The sequence below is a fragment of the Gasterosteus aculeatus genome, chromosome 7, assembly GCF_964276395.1.
Source record: "Gasterosteus aculeatus chromosome 7, fGasAcu3.hap1.1, whole genome shotgun sequence".
Taxonomy (NCBI): Eukaryota; Metazoa; Chordata; class Actinopteri; order Perciformes; family Gasterosteidae; genus Gasterosteus; species Gasterosteus aculeatus.
Genome location: NC_135694.1, coordinates 9676057 through 9699986, shown reverse-complemented (window position 1 = coordinate 9699986; position 23930 = coordinate 9676057). Strand labels below are relative to the sequence as shown.

At 48.0% G+C, this 23930-nt stretch overlaps 1 protein-coding gene across 1 annotated transcript in view; it reads left to right on the top strand.

Annotated features, from left to right (window-relative positions):
- The window catches only part of efnb3b (ephrin-B3b), a 70289-nt gene extending 46584 nt beyond the window's left edge, over window positions 1-23705 (top strand). Inside the window, exons 3-5 of the mRNA XM_040181656.2 lie at window positions 12529-12621; window positions 15781-15843; window positions 19358-23705. Of these exons, the coding sequence (XP_040037590.1) occupies window positions 12529-12621; window positions 15781-15843; window positions 19358-19770 (569 nt within the window). The 3' untranslated portion in view covers window positions 19771-23705. The remainder of the gene's footprint in view (window positions 1-12528; window positions 12622-15780; window positions 15844-19357) is intronic.
- Window positions 23706-23930: the final 225 nt, after the last annotated feature.

Sequence of the window (23930 nt, the reverse complement as noted above, 5' to 3'; positions counted from 1 at the left end):
CTATCGGGCTGGCAGAGCCAGTTGAACTTGTAGACGCAGGTGACAGAGAGAGACAGACGGATATCTTTCAGCCGTCAAATGAAATAAACTCTGCAATAAAGCCAACGGAAACGCAAAACAAACCTCGCGACGGCACTCCAGACCAACCGTGTGCTAATGAGCGCACACAGGTTAGCACCAGATAGTCGCGGATGGTTTCACTTAAGCAAACGAGACCCGGAGATTAGCCGTTAAAATAACCCGCCCCTACGAGGGGGGGGGGCGGACCGCAACGGACCGCGGCGCTCGCATGCATCAACCCGAGACTCCCGACGAGCAAATACGATCTGAGACGTTCACATAAACACATTCCAAAACTGAAGACAGACTGACACATGCGGAGCGCAAATACACCCACATTTGTGAAAAGCAGACAAGCACAAGCGTGCGTACGCTAACACAAACACACATGCAAGCCGACAGAGCGCCGTGCAGCTACGCACACAGCGCCTAGCAGGCTGCTTTAATCACAGAGGAGCTAAACAAACACGACTGTCATCACTCTCACTGTTGCACACATATAGACATGTACACTGGCACACACATCCAGCACGCACACACACACAAACAGTATATAATTGCCCTATGCTTTTCTGCTGTCTATCATCCTCCCCTTCATATCTAACCCTTCTTCTTTCCACTTTCTCCCTCTCCAATCTCTCCCCGGAGCAGTGTGCAGGCGCAGATGTCAAGATGTATTATTTCGGGCTGGCTTGCTCCCATGTTTTGTGTATCTGTGTGTGTGCGCGTTTCCTCTATTTGAATTGAGAATAATGGCGGTGGGGGGTGGTGGCTTGGTGGTGAGGGAGAGGAAAGAGGGCCGTCCTGGTAAAGATTAGTCAAACATTTCTGTGTTACAATGTGCATCCCTGTGTAGACTAAAGCATACATCCCGAGGAGAAGAGCACACACTCTGCATGCAAGTATTGCAGTCATGGTTCAAGGACATTTAAGGCAAGTAATACACACGTTGGAGCATTGAATTGGATCTGTGTTGATCCATTAGAAAGACCTCCATGCTTGTCGTGATTGTGTTATAGCTCAGTCTTGGCTGGTGGATTTAAACACTCGAAGAGAGCCAGGTATAAAGTGCTTCTGTGTGTGTGTGTGTGTGTGTGCACACACGGTGCTGCTGGTCAAAAGAATGGCATGCAATGAAAGAAGGAAACTTACGGGAGAAACAAAAGAGAGACTCTTTCTATGTCTACGCTGTTTCTTGATGTACGAGTTGGGGCCTTAGAGTGGATGGTGGGCCTGAAATTAAATAAATGATAATCGTACGATTTATAGTAATAGATAAATAATACTAGTGATAGTCCCTTGAACCTATATTGTTTATACTAACTATAAATAAAGAAATCTCGTTCCTCGCATACCTTGAGAACTATCCATGCGTTTGCCTTCACAATAGAAGTTCTTTGCGTAAACTGTGCTGCAAGGATGAGTCCAGGAATGAGTCGGCCTTTTGTGTTTTGTGTAGAACTTTGTGTAGATCAATGGAGAATAGCCGCACCCATATGCATCTATAGCAATTTTCCAACATTTTGAATTGTGTTTTGAAGATCGCAGCGAGAGATCTCCCTGAGCCAGTGGTTATAACCGATTTAACTTGCCCACCCATGATCCAACAAGTAATTCTGGTTATTACTCGCTATCTGCCACTAGATCAAGACCAAGCATTTTTCCAGGCTCCCAGTTCAATCTATTTTCCTATAGCTGGCCGGCCAAAAACACTGTAGCCAAGAGCTCAATGATGTATAATGCAGATTAGGACCCCGCCAGGAAGTACTTTAGCTCCAATCCTAAGTAAAGCTCTTCCTAATGGAAAAACCAATTGTTTCAAAGGCCTCTCCTTTAGGTCCAGTCTCGCTTCTGCAGTGGGCAGGGCTTTAACACCTTATCGCCAGAGGCAGTGTGACAGGAATAATTAATTATGTGTGTGTGTGTGTGTGGGGGGGGGTCCAGGTATGCATGTTTATTAGACGGTGGACCTTAAACTGCACTCAGACTCATTAAAATGTTTGATTGTGTTGCCGGTTTTGCGCACGTTCTGTCTTGAGCACGTCATTTATCACACACGCGCACAAACAAAACGTGTGCCCGTGTTCCAGCAAACTTTTTGTCCTCTTTGAGCTCTCGTGGAATTCATTAAAAGCCCTAATTAGACTGACAGTTATGTGTGATTACAGTCTTTAAGATGTACAGCTACTCGGCATGCCCACTCCCTCACTGCCTCGTTTCAGAAGTCTTTTGTCTGGAGGGAGAAACTCTGGTTGAGAGCGTCCTTAGATGTTTTTGTGTGTATTAAGGAGGCCTAACCTCCTTAAGTTCTGGGTCTTTGACATTTGCCATTAATATCCCCCAGAAAGGAGTGACATTTACGAGGCCCTTTCCTCTAAAGGCTCCAGCCGCCCATTGGCCCCCGTCTTTCCCTCACATTTCCACCCTCACTTGTCGTCGTCCTCCTCCTCCTCCTTCACACCCTTCTGCTTCCCTTCTTCTTAATTTAGAAACACCTCCCCTCTCCCCGGCGCCATCTTCCCGCTTGCTTTGGCTTTTTTTTTTCTCTACTGCTACATGTCACAGATCGCTGTCACGTTTCTCCCTTCAGACCGTTGACCCACTTTCGTCTTCCTTGCACCGTTCCAAGCTTCCTGTTCCACCAGACGTGTGTCCTTCAGCCGAGCAATTGCCCCCATTTTTCCATTTCACCAAACAAAGCATAACCCAGATATCAAACTCAGACGGTATGAAATGGGCCCAATGGCATTTGACCGCCTTGCCTTCAGGGAGGTTTGGTGTAATCTCAAAATGACTTACTTTTCTTATAAAAATGTGTTGGATGGGCGGGACGGGGTTCAAAATGTTGCTTTTCTTTCTTTATCAGGCGTAACATTTCAGCACCGTGTCCTGAGAATTGTTTCTAATTGTAAAATGAATGGAAAGATACAAAATACCAGCCAATAAATCAACCCCAAAATAACCAGGAGGTCCGAGCTGTATTCTCATAGCTCCGTAAACACTATCAGGCTCGTTCCTCAGCAGCACCTCTACTGTCTAAAAGTCCCCGTCAGCCGCACAGTTGGCTCAAAGTCCCCCGTATTATTGTATCCTGACAGCACAGTGTCTGCGAGGGAAGCTTTGGCTTCGGATACATGCAGAGTTTCGAGAGCTGACGTTCTCCTCGCAGGGTTCGTAGCAGAACGAGTAAACGGCAAACGGCTGCCGATGCCGCAGCGTCTTTGGCGGAGCGCTGTGGCGAGTTACCGGTACGCGGTAACCCGGGACTGACGGGCAGCGCCACAGCTAGGTTCGGCCTTAGAGGACGCCCCAACAAAAGAGCGGGACGGCACGAAGGCCTTGCAAACATGAAGGCAATAATTGAAAGGAGAGGCAGTGGGGAATGTTCGAGAGGACGACCGGCTACCGGAGGAGAGCGTGATTGCTGCAACGGAGGTTTTTTTTTCCTTCTTCCCACCTCCCCTGTATGACAAAGTGATGTGGAACCGCGAGTTAGGTGTTGGTTGTTTCCCGTTTTCCTCTTGGCTGCCCAGGAGGCACGCTTTAATTGGGACACTAAATCAGGATAACGTGAGACTGAGGACTTTTATTTGGTAATTGTGTGCTCACACAGGTGTGTGTGTGGTGTGGGAGTGTTTTGAGGGCATCCTACTGGCCCAACGGGATGAATGATGGGAGCATTAATGTTCGAGGGGGAGAAATCCCCCCCGTACTGCTCTTGATATGGTATCCTTTTACCTGTGTCGTGTCTCACCCACTCTTACACAACAAGTGTGTGTGTGTGTCCACGCTGAAAGCTACAGGGAGGAGAAAGACACAACGCACGGAGGAAACTCACTGTGACATGTTTTCAGTGGAGACACACGAGTCGGCTCAGCGACATGACAAATCCCAACTCATCAAAATCACCACAGGACTTTTCAAAACGTGCTCATGACTCCCTCCTAACGGCAGGGTTTTGCCGTCAGGAAGGAGGGGAAAGAAGGGAACCGAGGGAATGGACTTTGCTGGTTTAACCCAGATCCAGGCACCCGCCAGGAGGAGCGGACAACCGGAGGTGTTTGGTTTTTATTCTGGGAGCAACTAGGGAATAAAAGAGACTTGGAAATAAAAAAAATAAAAAATTCAGGAGAGCGGGAGAGACGGCGAGAAGGGAACGAGGAGGCTGGCGCTGACCCATTTCTCCAGGCCTCCTATCGAGCGGCTGACGCAACGCAGAGCGGCTTCACGCCAACCTTGAGACGGACACATGCCACCAGACGGCGGCAGAGGACGACGGAGTCCTCCTTCGCCAAGCGCCGCTCCTCCTGCCGCCCGCTGCAAATCATCTCCGCGCCGGGATGTATTATCACATCCATTCTGCATTCTAACGCGCTCGAGCACTTGTGGGGCCGCGGTGCCCGCTGAGACGCGTAGGAAAAAGCTTTTAAGAGAGAATTTAAAAGAAACCTGCGCCACAGAAGTCACTCAGGGACTCACCGATAAGCATTCATCAAGTATTGATAAGTAGTCATTGAAGTATTCATTCAATATGCATGTATTTCCACTCCGAGGTGCACTTGACCGGGATAGCAGTTTGTAGCAGGTTTGTGGAAGTTAGCAGATAGATACTCACTACACACACACACACACACACACACACACACACCGAATGCCCTTGCTGCCCCGGGACGGGGACATTGACCCAGTTGTTAAGGAACATTGGTCGTGACTGTCCTACATGGCGAGCACTTTACTGACGTTACACAAGGCTCATCCAGCCAGTCAGTGGGCCTCTTTTTAATGGCTCCCTCTTTTCTTTCTGCCTCTCTGTTGGTCCATTGAGGGCGTCCATTCGCCCGCCGCGGATTATTTGCTCGTCCGGGGGTTTGTTGCTGTTGGGGTCGTTTAATTAACGTGAGAATGACTGGGTGGAAATCTACATCTGTGTTTATGCCTGCTGATGATTCTCCCTCTCTCTCTGACCCCTTTCAGCCGCACATATATAAATACATCTTATAGGGACCATAAGCGGTTTTAGGGGGTTGTGCGCGGATTGTTTATTGATGCGCACGGAGGCGGTTACACGCACTGTGTTAATGCTGCGGTCGGCAGCCAGCATTGACCCGCCGACAAACCAGATTATGAGCTGGGTTGATGTCTCTTATACACACGCCGACACACACAATAATATAAATGTATGAACCATTTAGATGTACGGGAGGACTGGAGGTCGCACACACACACACACACACACACACACACACACACACACACACACAACATTACGATACCCAACTGGATCATTCGTTTATTTTCGTCTCAAAAATTACGAGATGGATTCAGTCACAGCCCAAACAATACGGCCGCATTTTTCAGACCTCCAACAATATTGTTTCACCCAGTGCCGCCGTACTAAAGCATGGAATCACAGCGGATCTGTCACAAGCAATCAGACTCCCTTCTCAGCGGTGTGCGTGCATGTGTGTGTTTGTCAGAGGTAGAGATCAGGTGCGCTCCACACTCGTCCTTTTGTAGCCGAACTCTGATGGGCGGTGTGAGGAGGAGGAGGAGGAGGAGGAGGAAGGCTGGGGGGATGGAGTCTGCTGTGCCGTGGCCCAGTTTGTTGTGTGTGCGTGTGTGTGTTTTGGTGCTGGAGGTTAATACGATGTGATTCCGAGTTGCCAACCCTCCAAGCGCACGGGACATCCAAAGACGGAAAGACAGAGGGAGAGGAGAGCGAGGGAATGAAGAGGCGGGGTGGTTTGATCGTAATGGAACCGGAAGGATGGAAGGAGAATAACTGCTGAGAATTAAAACGTCATCGGGCACAGAGGAGGATCAACCGCACGCAAGCTAAGACACAAGGATCATTTTCCCCTGGTGGATTGTGTGTGTGTGTGTGTGTGACATATCATGGTTTTGAGGTAATGGTGTTCTCTGTGGAGGCGTGTGTGAAATTGGGTGTTTGCGTGAGATTGTGTGTGTGTGTGTGTGTGTGTGTGTTCGTGCTGGTTCAACCTGTGACCATGACTCAGCTCCTGATGTTGGCCTTTCACGGTCCCATCGCCTCTCAGACAAACCCGTAAGAAGCCGTTTAGAAAGGCACGGATGGCATTAGCTCCTTTACTTTAGAGAAAATGTCATACCTGTGTGCCTTTTGAATCACATTATTGCAGAGTGGAAATGGAAATGAAGAGTCCTCATCAGGAATCAGACAGATTGGGTGGCAGCCAGGAATTTGCAGTAAAGTAATTTGATTTATCTTACCCTTTACTTACCCAGTACTGCATGGGTCAGATTCAGTATTATTTCAGGCTAAAAAACTAAAAGTAAATTAAAAAGTAGATTTTTTTTTTAATTGAAACCATAGGAACCAAAGAAATAACCTGTTTTTTGTGCTTTTTCCACTGACAACACAAATATTTTTATTTAAGACATAGGAAAAAAAAGCGGATGCTTTCCACAACTTGCCAAAAACTTTATCAGCAAAATCTATTCTTGCGTTATCTCATGAGTCAAACACATCAACTTTCTCCTAACCACAAGCAAACCGCCGCGTCCCCGCGTGCAACAGAGGCGCCAAACAGGCAGACGCCTCTGCGTGGTCCTTGTTTTGAGGATCAAGTGCTTCCTCAACAGCCGCCAACAGACAGCGGGCCTTTGTCTGCAAAAACAGAAAGAAACCAGAGAGCGGCCCTCCTTGCACAACAAAAAGTTTGGAAACCTCATGCCATGTGGGAAGTGATGCAGTGTGTTGTGAATTTGGAAAAAAAGATACCCTGTTTTGGTTTTTTTTTTTTGAGGGGCATCTAAAATAATGCCTGTTCTGTTTCAGCTTAATGCCTTTTCCCTCCTCGCTGCCGCAGTGAGGTAATGGCTTGTGATAGCTTTGTTAATGCGTCATAGCCAGGTTGTAAAAGCGCCATAGGAGATTTATTGAAGACTCTTTAGTTACAGGATATTTTGTTGAGATTATGGTTTTTTTTTCCCGGGGGGTTTTGGCTGGGGATGGAGAATGGGAGGTAGGACTCGATGGAAAGGAGGGACTGAATCCTTCAGCTTCAAACTCCAGGGAGATGGGATCAGGTTTTATGCTCCTCATCATCGAGATGACACACATGAAGCTCATAGAGCCCCTGGAGAGTAAGGACTACACATTTAAATAGAAAGGCAACTGTAAATCTCCTCCCGCCCCCCCCCTCCCACTCATATAGACACACGCACACAGACACACACACTTCCCAGTCCGCCAGAGTAACAGACTTAGTTTTTGCAGAGTGTGGTCCAAAAGCCAAACAAACTAAAAGGAGGTTTATAACGGCAAAGCTGCTGCGAAGCAACGTTTGTTTTAGGTTTGCACAGATGGAGACCTTTTGCGCACACATACACACACACACACACACACACACACACTCTCCAACCACTCCAGTACCAGTGTGCCCGGGGAAAACACCCACTCGCATTTTTGTCTTTCACGTCGCATTTGCATTCGTGATCGTCGCGTTGGTGAAGCTGACACACCAATGACGCAGCCACCACGCCATCACACGCCCAACGGGGCGGGGTGTGCCGCTGTGCCCCCGTTACGTCAGAGGGCGCAGAGCGGGCAAAGCTTTGTTCCTCGCCGGCCCTTGTTTGCTTGTTTCTTCATTCCGTTTGTTGCTTAATCTTCTCTCTCTACGCTCCGCATTCCCGCTTTTGCTCCCTTTTAATCTCGCCGTCATCGGGAAAGATGTTACCGCGTCAAGCTGCAGGCACATGCGTGTGCGTGTCATTTAGGTGTGCACGCTACAGCACCAGGCTCGGACTTTTTGAAGTGACACTAATCTGCCCGGGAGCCCTGGTGTTAAACCAGCCCGTCCCGTTCCCATGTTGTCAAGGACTGACACCGTGTCCCGCTCCGCGCCGCGCGAGGCCTCCTCTGCATGTCACACATCAGGCTTTCAAGTAAACCCAAAGTAAACCCATGTTAGACGCTGGGAGAAAGTGCTCTGCGAGTGTGATCCCGTAATGTAAAGACTGACAAAAGCCACACAGAGAAGGAGGGGGGGGGGGGTCAAACAAACTCATTACTGTCACGTTAGAGATGTTTGTGGCATGTTTTCGGTACTTATGTCATGACATCTTACATTTTACTTACATATTCCAAGCCCCAACCACCACTTTTCCTAAACCTAACCAGGTGTTTCAGTTTGAATTCAAGGTGTTGACTTTGATTGTACTGCGACAGTAGTGCAGCGTCACGGTTTTAGGATGTTAAATAAAAGTGAGCAACAGAAGTGTGTGTCGAACATGGCTTGATTTAACACACATTTTAATTAAACATTTATTTGATTTTCATTCCTTTAATGTAAAAAAAAAATCATCTTTATGGTTTAATTAAATGCATATTTTGTTAAATATTATTTTCAGACAGAATTCTTAATAGGTACTATAATTAAACATTAACACAACGGGTCTGTTTGAAGTACAAATGTTAATATATTTATATGGATTCATTAAAAAGCATGAGGTCTCTAACAATGAAAACTACATTTCCTTCTTCTTGATAGCAAAATAAAATAATAAAATCTCAAACCAGCTTGGGGCCGATGACCTTTGCCTTCGGGAGAAGGACCCTCAGTGCGACAGTGACCAAGTTCCTCTCTCGGGGCCCTGGCGAGGCAGCCAACTCTGCATAAATGCCTTGCATGTCGGGTTACTTCTCCCCGCAAAGACCATTTGCATTTTTGAAACGGCACATTGCACCAAGACCTTAATGCATATTCAAAATATCACACTTCCATTTCACCCCGAGATACTTGAAATCAGGCACTAAAGCAACACTTCTTGTGACTTGTGAGCTGTGTCCCGACGTAGACAGAAGGACGTGACGGAAATAACAACCTCCGCTCGCGCACAAAACTCACATCACTCACACAGGAGCAAGTGTTTTGCCGCGGGAGGCCGGCTGTCACTCAGCATGTGTGGAATACATAACCAGGGCTGCACAACACACCGCAGGAGGGGGAAGGAATAGAGCGGGGCGACAAACATCGAGGTCCGCGCTGCGTCTTGATGCAAATCGAGTCGCTTTGCATAGTCCGCTGCAGCGGGTCACAGTCCACCCGGAGCATGTTAGGCCTTGTGTGTGTGTGTGTGTGTGTGTGTGTGGTTAGGGTGAGGGGGGGTTAAGCCCCTGAATGAATGAACAATGCAAGTTGTGATTTCCACTTTTTGCACTTTTGGCAGCACAGATAGCTGAGGTCCGGCCCCGGCACTGACCTTGGTAATAACAAGAAGTATCATCCAATCCGTGCTCCTTTCTATGGTCTGGATACACAGACTCCTCCCCCGGCCTGCCCGGCTGCACACCCCCACCCCCCCTCCCCCCATAGAGAGACGCTGTGCGGTCTGATCGAGGTTGACTGCAGTATTATTTCATTAATTAAGGTTTCCCACTTCCTCGCATCTCCCATCCCGCCCTGGGTGGCAGAGCGACGCCCTTCCTCTCCTCTGTCCTCTGGCGCTTCACACACCCCCCCCCCGTCCCGCTCCCACCCCTCCCCCCCACCCCCATCACTGCTGATCATTGTCTCAATTACTCATCCCTCCCCTGTCTCCGTCTTTCTCCCTCTCGCTGCTCTTCCTCCCTTCTCCCCTTATCTCGTCCCGAATTCTTTATATACTCCTCCCAACTCCCTTTATTTTCTCCCCCTCTCTCTCTCTCTCTCTCTCTCTCTCTCCTCTGTCCTCCCAAAGGGAGGCGGGAAGAGATTTGAGGCACGCCGTCCCTACATCTCCCCATCTTCGCTGCTCCCATCTCTCGTCTCTCATCAGGATTACACAGGTGTTCTGTGATAATTCAGACCTAGATTTGGCGATACCTCTCTTCGGCGTTTCCAGTGTTGAGAACTGTATGTTCGAATCTCTTTGTCCGCTTTGCTCCTGTGTAATAGAGAGGCACGGAAATAGGGACACCTGCAACATGTTTGATGGATAACAGAGGATTTTTCCTAATGCAGTTCACTGCTTTAACAAAGATTGCCGTTATTTGTGACCTGTTGATTGTGATATAAAAAAAATAACTTTTTGCATTTGCAAAATTCCACATTTGGCTGCTCTCCTGCCTCAATTTGGCTCTCAGTCTCTCTGTCTCCCTCTTCTTTGTATCCATTACTGCTGCACTTTTCCATAATGGAGACATTAGAGTATTTTACCTCTATGCTATATATCATGTCAACTCTTTCCTTGGTTTCTGTTTTTTACTGCTCTACTTTTTCTCTGTTCCACCCTTCTCCAATGTTCCTATGAACGTTGTCTTCCTTCCTTGTCCAAGAGGCCGTGCGTGGGTCCTCTTCAGTGTCTCACTAAGTCTCCTGTCTCCATCATATCACCAACAGCCTGTCATAGGCAATCAGTATCCCCGCCTTGCTTCCCTGCATGGCCTCTTCCTCCCCTCCTCATCCTAGTGTTCCTCACCTCCCTCGGCTCCTGTCACCTTCTCGTCCTGCTTCGCGTGTCAGTAGTTATTACTCTCAGGAATCCTCCGCTTTTCACTCTCAAACCAGGCAACTCCGTCCTCCGTCCAAGAGGACATTATCCACTTAAAATGGAGATTCCACATAAACATGAATACAGAACACATTTTAATTGTATTATACACATTTATTTGGTTACCATGTACAATTCAACTGTAACTGAATCAGACCAAATTCAAAGAGCCTTTAGTTTATTATGTTACGCTATGAATCCATCTGTGCTTAAAGAGAACATTTTATGAATGTGACTTTAAAGTTGTAAGTGCAACATACTTTTTTATTTTTATAAAATGAAATCATTAAAAAGCACAAAATGACTTGACTGAGCGCTGAAGAAACTGCAGCAGGAGCCTACATCATTAAGCACAAACTTCATTTCCAATCACTTGAACTTTATTTAAATAGATCCTACATAAGTGCAGCAGGATATATGACACAGGTCTCACACACAAAGGAATACTATCATTTAAAATGCGTACCACAACAAATAGTAGGAGAACTTGAAAGAGATTGCAAACTTTTTTTTGCAGCACTTCTCTAAGCGTCCCCTCATCCATCCCTGCTGCTGGCTTCCCCACCGTACTGCTGCTCGCCTTGACCCCCGCCTGCTTCTCTCCTCCTCCTGCTTTCACACTCAGCATCCTGCAGAGACGGCGCGAGAGAGAGCGACGGAGGTGTTAAAAGAAAAGCTGCCTGTTTTTCACACTTCTCTCCCTCCCGAGCCATCCGCCATCCCTCCCTCCCTGCCTCTCTTCAGACGGTGTAATCTATTGCCTGGAGCTAAGTGGAGGGGCTGCAATGATTTTTTTTATATTTCTTTAAGGAGACAAGATGAAGGTTAGCCACGGGGGGCTATGGAGGGGAAAATTGGGAGAGACAGGTGGTGTGCTCGGATGTTTGGCGGAAGGAAGGACAATATGTTTACTGTATATTTTTATGCCAGCAACTGTGGCGTAGGAGCTCTTTGTCATGTGATGAAGGCCGGTGGGCGAAAACGTGTGTCAAAGGCTTTGATTCTTATCTCTACAGCAACCCCCCCCCCCCCCCCCCCCCCCCGTGCACTCCCTTGTCTTCTCTCCGGACAATTAGGGTCCTCATGTCTCTTTCCCCCGACTTTTACTGTTTGATCCCCCATTCGGCTTCCCCCTGTGTGTCTCCTGCAGCCTCTGTGACCTGCAAACCAGTGATCTTTAATGCATTCGCTTTATGTAAGAAGAAGCGTTCGAGTGTTGCAGGGATTCATGCCCACATGCCCTCGTTGACCTCCCGAGCAGGTCGGGAGGCTGAATGTAAATGTGGCGCCGTAGTTGTATGTAGCTTTTTCAAAATGAAGTGTTGCATTATTCTTTTCCCATGTAAGAGAAGCATTTATAGCTTAACATTGCCTGTATTAACACATCACTCCCGCAGTTGTCGAAACGAAAGTCTTTGCTAATTCTCTTAATTAAAACATGAGCCACTTTTAAACATTGGAGCTTTAACTCCATTCTTCCAGTTTCTTTCTACGTACAGTGTTTTGTGTCTCAGGGGCCCCATTTTATTTTATATGCAGCCTTGATTGGATTACCATCCCTCTCTTTTCCATCGCTCAGTCTGTGGCTCTCTTGATTACCCCCCTCTCCTGCCATTTTCCCAGCCCCAGCGGCCATTGCAGTGGACTGAAAGCGGCGGAGACCATGCATCGCGGCGGGGGTGTTAATGAATTCCTGTGGGCTGCTAAATGAGGACTTAAAGTGCTGCCGCCACGTAGTTTGACATTTCAGAGTTTTAAATCCCTGCCTCTGCAAATGTCACTCGCTGACTCTCGAATGGCTGACCGTGTGAAAAGAGGCTATTGTTGGCGTCGGCCATAGATTGGGAGAAAGTGCATTTGTGTGGCTTTAACGGGTGGTTTTTCACTGTGTGTGTGTGTGTGTACCACCCTGTTACTTGGCTAACTGTGTAATTCTGTCTTCCATCCCTCCAGCTACGTCAGATGGGACGCGTCAAGGCCTGGATAGCATGAGAGGCGGAGTGTGCGCCACGCACGGCATGAAGGTGGTCCTGAAAGTGGGGCAGAGTAAGTCTCGTCGACTCCCTTGTCCTACATTACTTTCTCTCTCTCTTACACACACACAAACACATGTGAGCTCCCGCTCTATTCAAAACTCCTGGAGTTCCACACTCTTCTTCACACGCTCACTCATAACTCACACATTTTGATTCATGCTTCACGCACAGCCGCTCACTCGTAGGGGTGAGTTTGGGTGTTTTGAAGCGGGGCTGCATGAGGTGCTTGTCTGTGAATCATACGTACAGCACAGATGATACCTGGAGTTTGTGCCGGTGTGGACGGGGGAAGCAGCAAAAACAGACATTTTTTAGACATCTAAGGAAATTAATGTCAGTTTAAATGTACACTGTATTTTGGATATATATTCAGACGAGGAAGTGAAGCCGTTAGCGATGCCCGCTTCAAAGCAACCACATTTAAAAAAAAAAGAAGAAAGAAATTGTTCCCCTAAGAACAGAGTTGGCGCTGGTCTACGACGCGATAGGTTAGTTTGTGTGTGTTAGTGTGACTTTGATCTTTAAATTGGTTCGTCCTGATTCCCCTGAAGTCCCACGATGTCACTAACTAACTAACCGACAGAGGCAACGCTAAACCAGATACGCCCCATTCTGTGCCAGGTAATATGGCAGCTTTAAAGAAAGTGCATGGACAGCTCCCGTCATCCGTAGAAAGGGCTCTCTGAAGTCAAGGGGAGCGAAATATTCTAGATATAAGCCACTTGAAAAGAAACGTTTTCCTGCTGCCCCCTTTCACAGCGGTGCATCTCTGTAAACTGGTGGCTGGATGACCGCCGTCTACACTAACTGTGGATAAGCCCCTCATTCAACCCCACTTCACCCCCCCCCCCCAAACCTCCACCTTCCCGGCAAAGTAGGACTACAGCCACCGGCTCCGGCCCACTGCATCTCACACCATCTCCCCTCTGCACCACGCCGCGCGCTACGCACGCCCGACGCGCAGCCTCGTCCACCTCTAAACCTCTTATCTTCCCCCCTTCTAACACACACCAACTCGTCCCTGCGTTCTCTCTCAGCGTATTAGGGCTCGTTAAGTGGCGAGAACAGCCGAGGAGTGTGGGATCAGTCAGCTCTAATGAGCCCTGTTGACTCCCTTCTCACTTTCCCTTTTAACCACCAGTGACTCATGCTGGACACACACACACACACACACACACACACACACTCAAACGCGCACACGCACGCACATGCAACTTGCCTATCCTTGTGAGGGATGTGCATCAAGCTGAGCTCACACATACGTGTCAGGCAGGCTCGCAGACACACACACACACACGTACACAGCGTACATTTCCCCACATGGCTGACCTGCCAGCAAGCGCGCAATAACAAAAAGACTTTCGGCGCTGGAGCTCACGGTCGTGATTTGTAATGGCTCGTAGCTGCACACACTCCTAATCTGGGGGGAAAAAACGTTACAGGTCTCGTATGCAGGCTTTTTTTAGAAAAGCAGCAACCAAAAAACGGCCCATTTAAGCATTTTCCCTGACATGCGCATGCCTACACATAATAGGCACCTGTCCTTCACATGACCCCCCCCCACCCCACCACACAAATGCTATCCCCTGCTATAAGGCCTTGTGTGCTGTAGGTGCACATTGCAAGTGGCGCTGATGTGACTCTATCAGCCAATGAGATCAGCACAGTCAGCTCAGCTCAGTAGAAAGGCCACACACTTTCTTTCCCAGTGCTTTTTACACCATGTGGGCGATGGAAACGCTGCCATGACCCCACACGCTCATACTCAAACCCCTCTGGCCCTTTTACACGACTCCCTGAAGCTCAAACACCCTTCTTTTGGTTTGTCACCTTTCTCATCCCCTTTTCTCCATTTTCTCTGCATTTGCCTTTTTTTTTAAACTCCTTTTTAATTTTTATAAAACGTGTCTTGGTTTTCAAATGTCCCGTTTCTCATCCCTTCCCTTTCTCTTTGCATGTCGGCCACCGCTCCCTCCAAATCTCTCCTCTCTGTTATTTTCCACTCTTTTTCTGTCTTCCTCTATTATCTGCTGTGTGGCTAAAAGGTCACGTCTGTGTTGTTTGTCATCTAAATAAGCGGCGTGCTGCCTCATGGAGATCCCTGATGAGATATGCAGCTTTTCTTCTCTCCGAGGATCACACACACACACACACACACACACACACTTGTACCCTTGCCCCACACACAAACAGTGACCTGCGTTCCCTCATTTTATTCTTTATCTATATTGCTTGTCTCTGTCTCACACACACACACACACACACACACACACACACACACACACACACACACACACACAGAGCCTGAACCTCCCTCCGCTGCCCAACACACAGCAGTTTCTATTGATCCAGGCTGCACACCGCCCCTAACTTCTGTTTGGTCGACTGTCATGAGGGAGCCGCGAGCCGATAGCTTTACTCTTCTCTAAATGTCAGCATCTATAGGTTGACGGCTGTGCACACACACACACACACACACACACATTCAGCAGTTGCGCCCATGTGGCATAATGCAGTGTTGGATTTTTACTGTACAGTTTTATCCATAAGCACCCCTCATGGTCATATCCATTTTGCTCTCCCGCTGCTGCCGCAGTGACCGATAACAAACTTTCTTTTAAAAATGTTGCATGAACTGCAGAGCAGAGTAGTCATGCATCCCGATATAAATCCCTATTCTTGCAGCCCACTGTTGGCCAGATGGCTCGGAAGCGAACAAAATGATTATTTTCCCGAACCATCTCTTTCAGCACTGAGGAGTGGCACTTGTACACTAGCTGCATCTGTGTGTGTGTGTTTGCATGTGTCACATAAAGGCACTTTAATGGCATCACCATTACTGAGGGCTTGCTAGACAGATGGCCTGATTTAGTGACTACAGATTACAAGCCGTTATGGCCTCGTGTAAATTAATTCTGGCCAAAACAACAAGCAGCCTCTCCTTAGTTTCCCATTCAAACAAATGGAAACGTGTCGATACACGGCGCATAGAAGCCCGATCAATAAATGGGAGCAAAGCTTGTCATTACAGCTCTTCCGTCTCAATTTCTCTCTCCGGCTTGCTCTCTCTTTGCTGATGATATTGGTTCCAAATCCGAGAGCCTTGACAGTTGTTATCTTGGTTTCCCGTCCACCCTGCTCATATTTCACCCTTATTTTTGCTCCACAGGCCCATACGGGCTGCCCCCGAAGAAGGAGCCGCCGGCAGGACGCACCACCAGCAGAAACCCAGGTGAGCAGGAGACCAAATGACAATAATCCTCAGCGGATCTATCCACAAAATGGATGAAGGGAAAAGACTGGTGGAGAAAATGGGAGGGAGGGAGGGAGGGAGGGAGGGTGCCAGGGGGGGGCGACAGATGGAGAATGTGCAGCGGCGACATGTGTGGATCTCTGTATTTAATTCCACATCTTTCTCTCTCTTCTCTGCTGTATATATCGCTCTCCTCCCGGCCCCTCCAAGCTAAGTGCTGCAGGCGGGCAATGGACGGCTAATAGCTACCTTGGGAGAACGAAAGCAAAAAGAGAGGGAGGAGAAGGGGAGACGGGGGAGAGGGCAGCAGGAGAGCTGGCTAGACCGGCAGCGACATTTCAGAGAGTTATATTGTCATTAGTTTGGGTGGCCTGGATTCTCTAGTTCCGTCAAGAGGGAGAATGGAAGAAATGAGGATTACGGAAAGATGAGGGAGGAGAGAAGAAGAGACAGGGGAGTGATGGAGCAGGCCGGGGAGAAGTGGGAGACACACAAGGAGGAAAAAGTCAAGAATAATTGAAAAGCAAAGAGGAGCAGGGAATAGAACAAGGAGATGGAAATGGAGAGAGGCTGGATCTGTACTCTCTCCCTCAAAGTCATCCAGCGGAGGAGAAATGATGTCTCCCTCTCTGTATTTGTATCATTGCTTTTGGTGGTAAATACGTATACTATACCCAACACGTCAATCAAGGCCTTTGCACACCGTCCAGTAATTGGTCCATACCTCACTCACGTGAGAGCTGCACGTGTGAAGTGAGCAACAGTACCGTTTGTCCTAGAATGACTCACTCACTACAAGGCTGATTTACATCACAATCATAGGGAGGGATTTTACACATTTTTAATACTCACAAATGGACGTATTAGCGCTCACTTATCTGAAATGATTGTTTTTATTCCTGACACAACATCTATGCCAACATTTCTAATTCACGTGTGAGTCATCTCAGCTGTTAACTGGAATATTGCGGGTTATTCACAATCGTTTTGTTTGTCCCCTGTGATCTTCTCTAGGGATGTAGACTAATACACTATTGGGTCATATGAACCTGCCTCTCAGGGAATTAAGCCAAAAAGACGTCATCCACAGGATCTAACATGTCCATTCATGATCATGGATCATAAGTCTAGTTAGAACCCTAACCCTTCCAGAAAAAAAATCAAATTTTGAAAAAAAATCATTTTGCAGAGTTACCTCAAAGCAATTCCCTTTTTCCAAAATAATGACACTGTAACAAAAGACAAGCAGTTTTATAAATTATAATTAAAAAAAAATCTTTTTAAGGTATTACACCCGTAAGCCGTATATCCAAAAGAGAGCGTGTATTTATCCCTTTTACTGTACCAGCTCATCAACATTTGCACCTTGTGCTCACACAGACACGAGCTCTTCATCAACCAGAAGACACACGTACAAAATATATGTCATTTGGTTTGAATATTTCCTCTAAACCTGCTTTCATAATCTTTATATTCAGACAATACATTAGAGTATCTCGTCTGCACCATTCAAAGAGCAAGCGCCAGCACTAAAATAAAGCTTCATGACTTGTCACATTGTGTGTGACTTAACCGTAATTGGATGATTGTACAACAATTTTAAATCTAGACCCGCCCACTCAGTTTAGGTTTGAATCCAGATAATTGTATGAAATAAACCAACATAGATACAGATTAGATAATAGCTTAGCATGACATCCTTAATTCAAACAACCTGCGTGAAACAGCCACAATATTTTAGCAAAAGTTTTAAAACCTTTTTTCTGGTTCTTCCCTTGTAAAGCAGGTGTTGTCATGTTCTGTTTCACTACATCCTTAAAAAACATAAAAGAGCACAGATACCCGGAGTATGTGCAGTACACATAGAGAAAAATAATTTATTAAAAAAGAAAAAATGATGTGGGAAGCAGCAATGAAATGCCACGATGCGTCAGAGTTACTGGTGCTCTATTAATGATCAAATGTTCTCGGATCTCCTTTAATGTATTCCTTCAGGCTGTTGATGGAAACACGCACTGATTCACACTTGGTTCTGACATTTTACCAAATGATGTAAAAACAAAAAAAAAGAAAGAAACATACGACCAACTATGTGAACTCGAGTCAAGAAATGGAGCAGCGAGTACAGCTGCCTCAAACAGGGGACCATGTGGTCACTTTTCACCTGTTGAGCGTCTCTCTATAGACGAAATTCACCAATGAAATAATGAAGAGCGACCAAGGTGGGGTAAGAGAACTTGAGAGAAACACAGGAGGGAGCGAGAGGTGGAAAATGTAGGGAGAGCGAGAGGAGGTGGCGTAGGAGGAGAGGTGACGAGAACCGGTGAAAGCGGGGGGGGGGATCATAATGGAGATGGAGACTGAGCGATGTTGGGTTAATGGAGGGAGGAAGAAAGCGGACGGGGGAGCGTAATCGATGTCCGGCATTAGCGCTTTGCTCCCGCTCAGTCCGGCGTGACGGGGGCGCCGAACCAGCGGGGGGGATGGGGTGCGTCCGCACGTATTTCCTCGCCTGCCCGTGGACGTCCATGCGTTTGTGTTGCTAGGCACTGAGCTCAGAGCAAGGTGGGTCATTACGGCTGCAATAACCCGAAGATGGAGAGAACCACGAAGCGAGCGAGGGCGTGGAGGCGGAGGAAGCGCAGCGGAGAGACCGACAGGGAGAAAGGGAAAGGGATGTGTGCCGAGAATAATAATAGACCAATCCAAAGGCTCTATATGGCAGGCACTCGCATTACCGGCCTTAACCAGTTCGCCACACACATACACACAACCCAGGCGCCCCTACCACCCTCCTCGCCCCCCCCCCCCCTATACGGTGACGCACACACACCATCATTCACCTGCTGAGTTCTGACCCGACCTCCTGTTGAGAAAACTGTGAGCTCCCAGGCTGTGAAGATCTTAGGTTTCAGGCAGACACACAACAGACAGACAGAGCGAGTGTGGCAGACAGGCAGATAAAAAAAAAAAAAGAGACGGGCAGGGCGGCCGGCAGGCCGGCGGAGTGTGTGGTCTGGCGGCAGGAGCAGGACGCGGAGGCTCTCTTCATGTGGCCGGCGGTAATGCAAAGCAAATACAGTTGTTAAGGCGAGGGAAATAGAGTGTGTTACCTTGACACACACTGCGGCCTAGCCAGGCTGTCCACAAGCGCACATATGCGGCGCGGTGCTCTCGCACACCGGAGTCTACGCGGACATCCCCCCTCCGTTTTATAAGCACTTCTGTCCACTTCATTACGCCAATAAGGAGGCCACATGTGAGCGTCTGTGATGTTTGCTGCACTCCTCTGGGTGAAGTCTTCATTTTGCGAGCTAAACCACCACCATTACTCACGGAGCCATAAGGATCGCTGTGTTTGTTTAAAAGCTCATCAAAACTTAAATTGCAAAAGCAAGCTGTGTTATTGCTCTGCTGTATTTGCATTGATTAATAGCCGCGTATAAAACAGCCTGTGATGCCAGAGTGAGATTGTTCTGTGATTTCATTTCAGGCGGTGCGGGGAACTCCTCCCAGGGACCCACCGCCGGCGGCGAGAACGGGCCCCTGCAGTCCTCCAACATCGCCGTCATCGCCGGCGCCGCGGGGGGCTCGGCCTTCCTCCTGCTGGTGACGGCCGTGATCTGCGTGGTGTGCTACAGGCGGCGGCACGCCAAGCACTCGGACACCCACCACCCGCCGCTGTCGCTGTCCTCCCTCACCAGCCCCAAGCGGGGAGGGGGCGGGGGCCTCGGCAGCTCCAACAACAACGGCTCCGAGCCCAGCGACATCATCATCCCCCTGCGGACGTCGGACTCGGCCTACTGCCCGCACTACGAGAAGGTGAGCGGAGACTACGGACACCCCGTCTACATCGTCCAGGAGATGCCCCCCCAGAGCCCCGCCAACATCTACTACAAAGTATGAGACGGCCGCTGCTCCGGCCGACTGGACACACCCACCTCCCTCTAACCCGTACCGACCAATCCACCCCCCCCTCCAAATGAAGAGCTCGCCATCACAGCTCTGATCCTAAACCCCTCGATACTACCAGTATTGCCCCGCAACACCCCCCCACGCCCCCCCCTAACCCCCTGCCACACACTTCACCACTCGCTGCCCGGCCACAGTTGTGTTCCCAGCAGAATAAACCCCACCCACACACCCGCCCGCCCCGTTCTCACACACCGGGCCACAAGGTGTGTGTTAAGGGCAGTTTCCTTAACAAGGGCCCTCACAAATGGGCACGAGCCTCTTGAGAGCCCCCTCTCCCGTTAACTCGGAGGAAAAACGAGACCCACCCGTGCCGAATTGAAGAGTGGTCCCCGTAACGCCAGCGTGTGTTTGTGCGTGTGGAAGCACACTTTGTGTCTAGGAGGATGGACCAGGCGCTGGGACCTGCAATGTTTTACAAAAGAGGAAGAAAAAAAATTGGGATAAAAGGACTTTAACAAAAGAAAAACGTCTGGATCCCACTTAGCGCCGGAGATACCTGCCTGAGCCCACCGCCCCCACCCCTCAGAGCTCCGTCAGCCAACCAGAGACCGGCCTCCGCCACGAACTCACCAATAGGGTTCTAGTTTGTTTGTTTGTGAGTTTTCTCCTGAGAGAAATAGGGGGCCTCGGACTCACCCAATCAGCAAGCTCTTCGGTGGTCACATGACCCGGGCCCGAGTCTGAGGATGTCCGGGCAATCGGTGACATTCAGAATCTTGTATATTTTAATAATGCGTGTGTGTGTGTGTGACTGCGAGCGCGCATACACATTGGATAGTAATTATGGCGCTGCTGCTCCACATTAGACGTGTGTGTGCGCAGTTAGTGTGCTTCAGTACAGCAGGTTTAGCATATGAGGTTGCATATGCGCACGTGGGGTTCAGTTTGTGTGTGCGCTTTGTGTGTGAGTGCGTACGTGTGCGTTCTTTAGACGTGTCTTAAATACCAAAACACAAAATAGTGAGCGAATATCAAAAAAAGTGAGATTTCTACAACACTATCAACACTTATAGATTATATATATATGAATATCCAGTGAATCATTTCTAGATGTTCTTTTCAGTTTTCTATTGTTTTATTATTTTTACCCGCTCTGTTAAAATACACTTCCGTTGCTAGACATTTTTCCTCTGTTGTTTATGTTTTTCACAATTTATAGCAGCCTTATTTCCTTCCTTTTCCCTTTGCATTGTATATTAATTTAATCCCTTTTTTTTAAATTCTCCCGGCGAATAGAGGTTGTGTCTCTCTTCCTCTCTTGCCCCTGCCATTCACTTCCTCCCCCCTTTTTCTCCCCCTCCCTCCCACTCCCCTCTAGGGTCTCTGAACTCTGTGTATATTTTTATAGCTCCTTGTACTATGCTGTAGTTTTGAAGTTTAGACCTCGTTTGTGGAAGTGTTGAGGTAGAACCATCTATGAAAGTTTCTTTTCTTTTTTTTTCTTCAAATGCTTTTTTTTCTTCTTTTTTTCAAACGCAGAAGTGAAAAGAGGTGGGAAATGGGGGGTTGGTGGTGGGGAGGGGAGGGGGGCATGAGGGGGGATGAAATGGAAGAATAAAGGAAAAAGAACAGGGGGGGAGAAAGAGAGAGTGCTGTCTGGGGAGGAGGAATAAAGCGGCGTCTGAATGCAGAACTTAAAGAAAAAATAAGAAAGGGAGGGAGACAAGGGAAGAAAAGACTGTGCAGGAATTGCACTCTGAAGGAAAAGAAGCTGAGGGGAGGACGGGAGCGGCGGGAGCGAGAGATGAAGGATCCCTTGGAAGGAAGGACAGAGGGAGCAAATGACCAGAGTGGCTGGCTGAGGAGAGAAACATTTTCTTTGAACGGAGGGGTTCCGAGCCGACGGACCAACAGCTGAAACACATTTTGGAGGAGTTTGAACTTTAACCACGGAAAGGACAGATCTCATCTGACGCACACTCTCTCTGACGCACGCACACACACACACACACACACACACTACATCTACCGTGTCCCACTTAACGTCAACGTGAGGCGGCGCATTTCGGATTTGCTCCTCATTTCCGCCAACATTTGTGTTGCAATGCATCACACACCCTCCACACACACACACACACACACACACACACACACACGAGAGAACCCCCCACCTACTCCCCCAAACAGTCACCCCACTCATTTTGACACACGCACACCATCCCACACAACCCAACACAGATTTCACACCTTTTAATGACTGTCCCAGATGCCTACTGATTGCATTGAGCGACATACATTCTCTCTCTCTCTCTCTGTGTCTCTCTCTGTCTCTCTCTCTCTCTCCCCGGCGCTTGCTTTCTCTCAGGCGCTCAGCCACACTCGACAGGAACGCTGATTGCTTTCATATGACGCTATTTCTGTGATCGAGACTGACCCGACGGACACGGGACAGATGAAAAGAGCGCTTGTGTTCGTTGTGTTCTCCACTTTTTCACACGCCCTCACACACACACACACACACACACACACACACACACACACACACACACACAGCGGTGCCAGTGCTCAGCACCTCAACCTTGAGGGCAATAACACAAAGCTGTGTTCAGAGGTGCAATATGTTCACATGTGCATACTTTAAAAAAAAAATCATTTTAAAAGGCAGTTTTGTGTTGCTCAGACATGTTTATGGCTTTTGTGTAAAATGGGTGGCAATGAAAGTGGAAAGGCTCAAGCTTTTTGTTTCTTCAGACACACACATAAGGCCTCCAGTGACGTAGACATGTTCTGTGTGTGAAGCTAGTGTTAAATCTGGACCTGACGACATTTCTCAACTGTGTTTTGTATCAGTATCTAACATTGTATAAGGATCTTTCATACTTAAGTGTCACATTTGTCTGAAATGGATTTGTTCAACACACAATGATGATGTTCAGATAAGTTTTTATACCATAAATGAGTTTGGATTGTATTTGACTGTATCTAAATTGATTTTAAAGATGAAATGAAGGGGAAAAACTCCAAATTCTTCTTTTTGTACAACTGACAACTTGTGTTTTATTCTTTTTAATTTAGTTTTATGTATGCTGTTAAGTCTATGTCTATTTAAACATGCTCAGAGTACCTAAAATATCCTCCAAGCCAAATGAAGTGTCCGTTCCTCTCCTTCTTCGACAACTTCTGCGACTCTCCAATCCAAAACGACAGTATTTTGTTCAAAGATGGCCGCTGCCTGCGGGGAGGAGAACGAAACGCCTCGGACTTTACCACGTCAATTTCCACGACGAAGCCCCCCTGCCCCCCCCCCCCCTCCTTTCGAGCAGAATGTCGAGTATCTCTTGGACTCAAGTTTTAGTGTTTTCTTTCTCCTGCTTTTGTTTGCTTTCCACGTCGATGTTTTTTCAAAGTCGTGTCTCTGGCGCTCACTGTTTGTGTTTGACTGGTCGACTCGACGTGTTGGCTTTTCTAAAAACCGCGGACACGACCACTGGTTGTCACGTTGAAAAGAGAAAGAAGAACGTGGAGAGAGAGGAAAAAAAAATAATGAAGCAGCTCCCGCCGATCTCCCTCACCTCTCCGCCGGTGAAAGCGAGTGTGCGTGTGTGTGTGTTCACATGTGAGTGTGCGTTTCTTTGTGCCAATAGACAGCGAGTGGAGGCCGCGGAGCGAGGTGGCTATCGTGTGTAACGTGTTGAGACTTTGTATTTGGGACAACTCTGTCTGAGAAGGTTTTTTTGTGTCCTCTCCTCCTCCTCCTCCTCCTCTTCTTCTCTCCTCCTTACCCCTCTCATCATGGCGACCCTTTCCTTCCTTGCCCTCCCCACCCCCCCCTTCCCAAACACACCTCAAAAGAGAGGAAAAACTAGTACATTCCTGGTTTGGAAAAAAAGGTTGAATAAAAAACAAACAAAAATGTTTAAGCACCACTCTCTTGGTCCAGTTGTCTCATTCATTATTTGGTGAGAGACCGCTGAGGTCTTTTGTTCTGCTACTGTGTGTGTGTGTGTGTGTGTGTGTGTGTGTGTGTGTTCCTGAGGCCCACTAGTAACCCTGTCTTTAGTAGAAGGTCTCTCTCCTTATCTCCGCTTTTGGGCTTGTCTCAGCAGGGGCTCATGCACTGCCTCTGCTAATAACACTGCCATTTCACACAC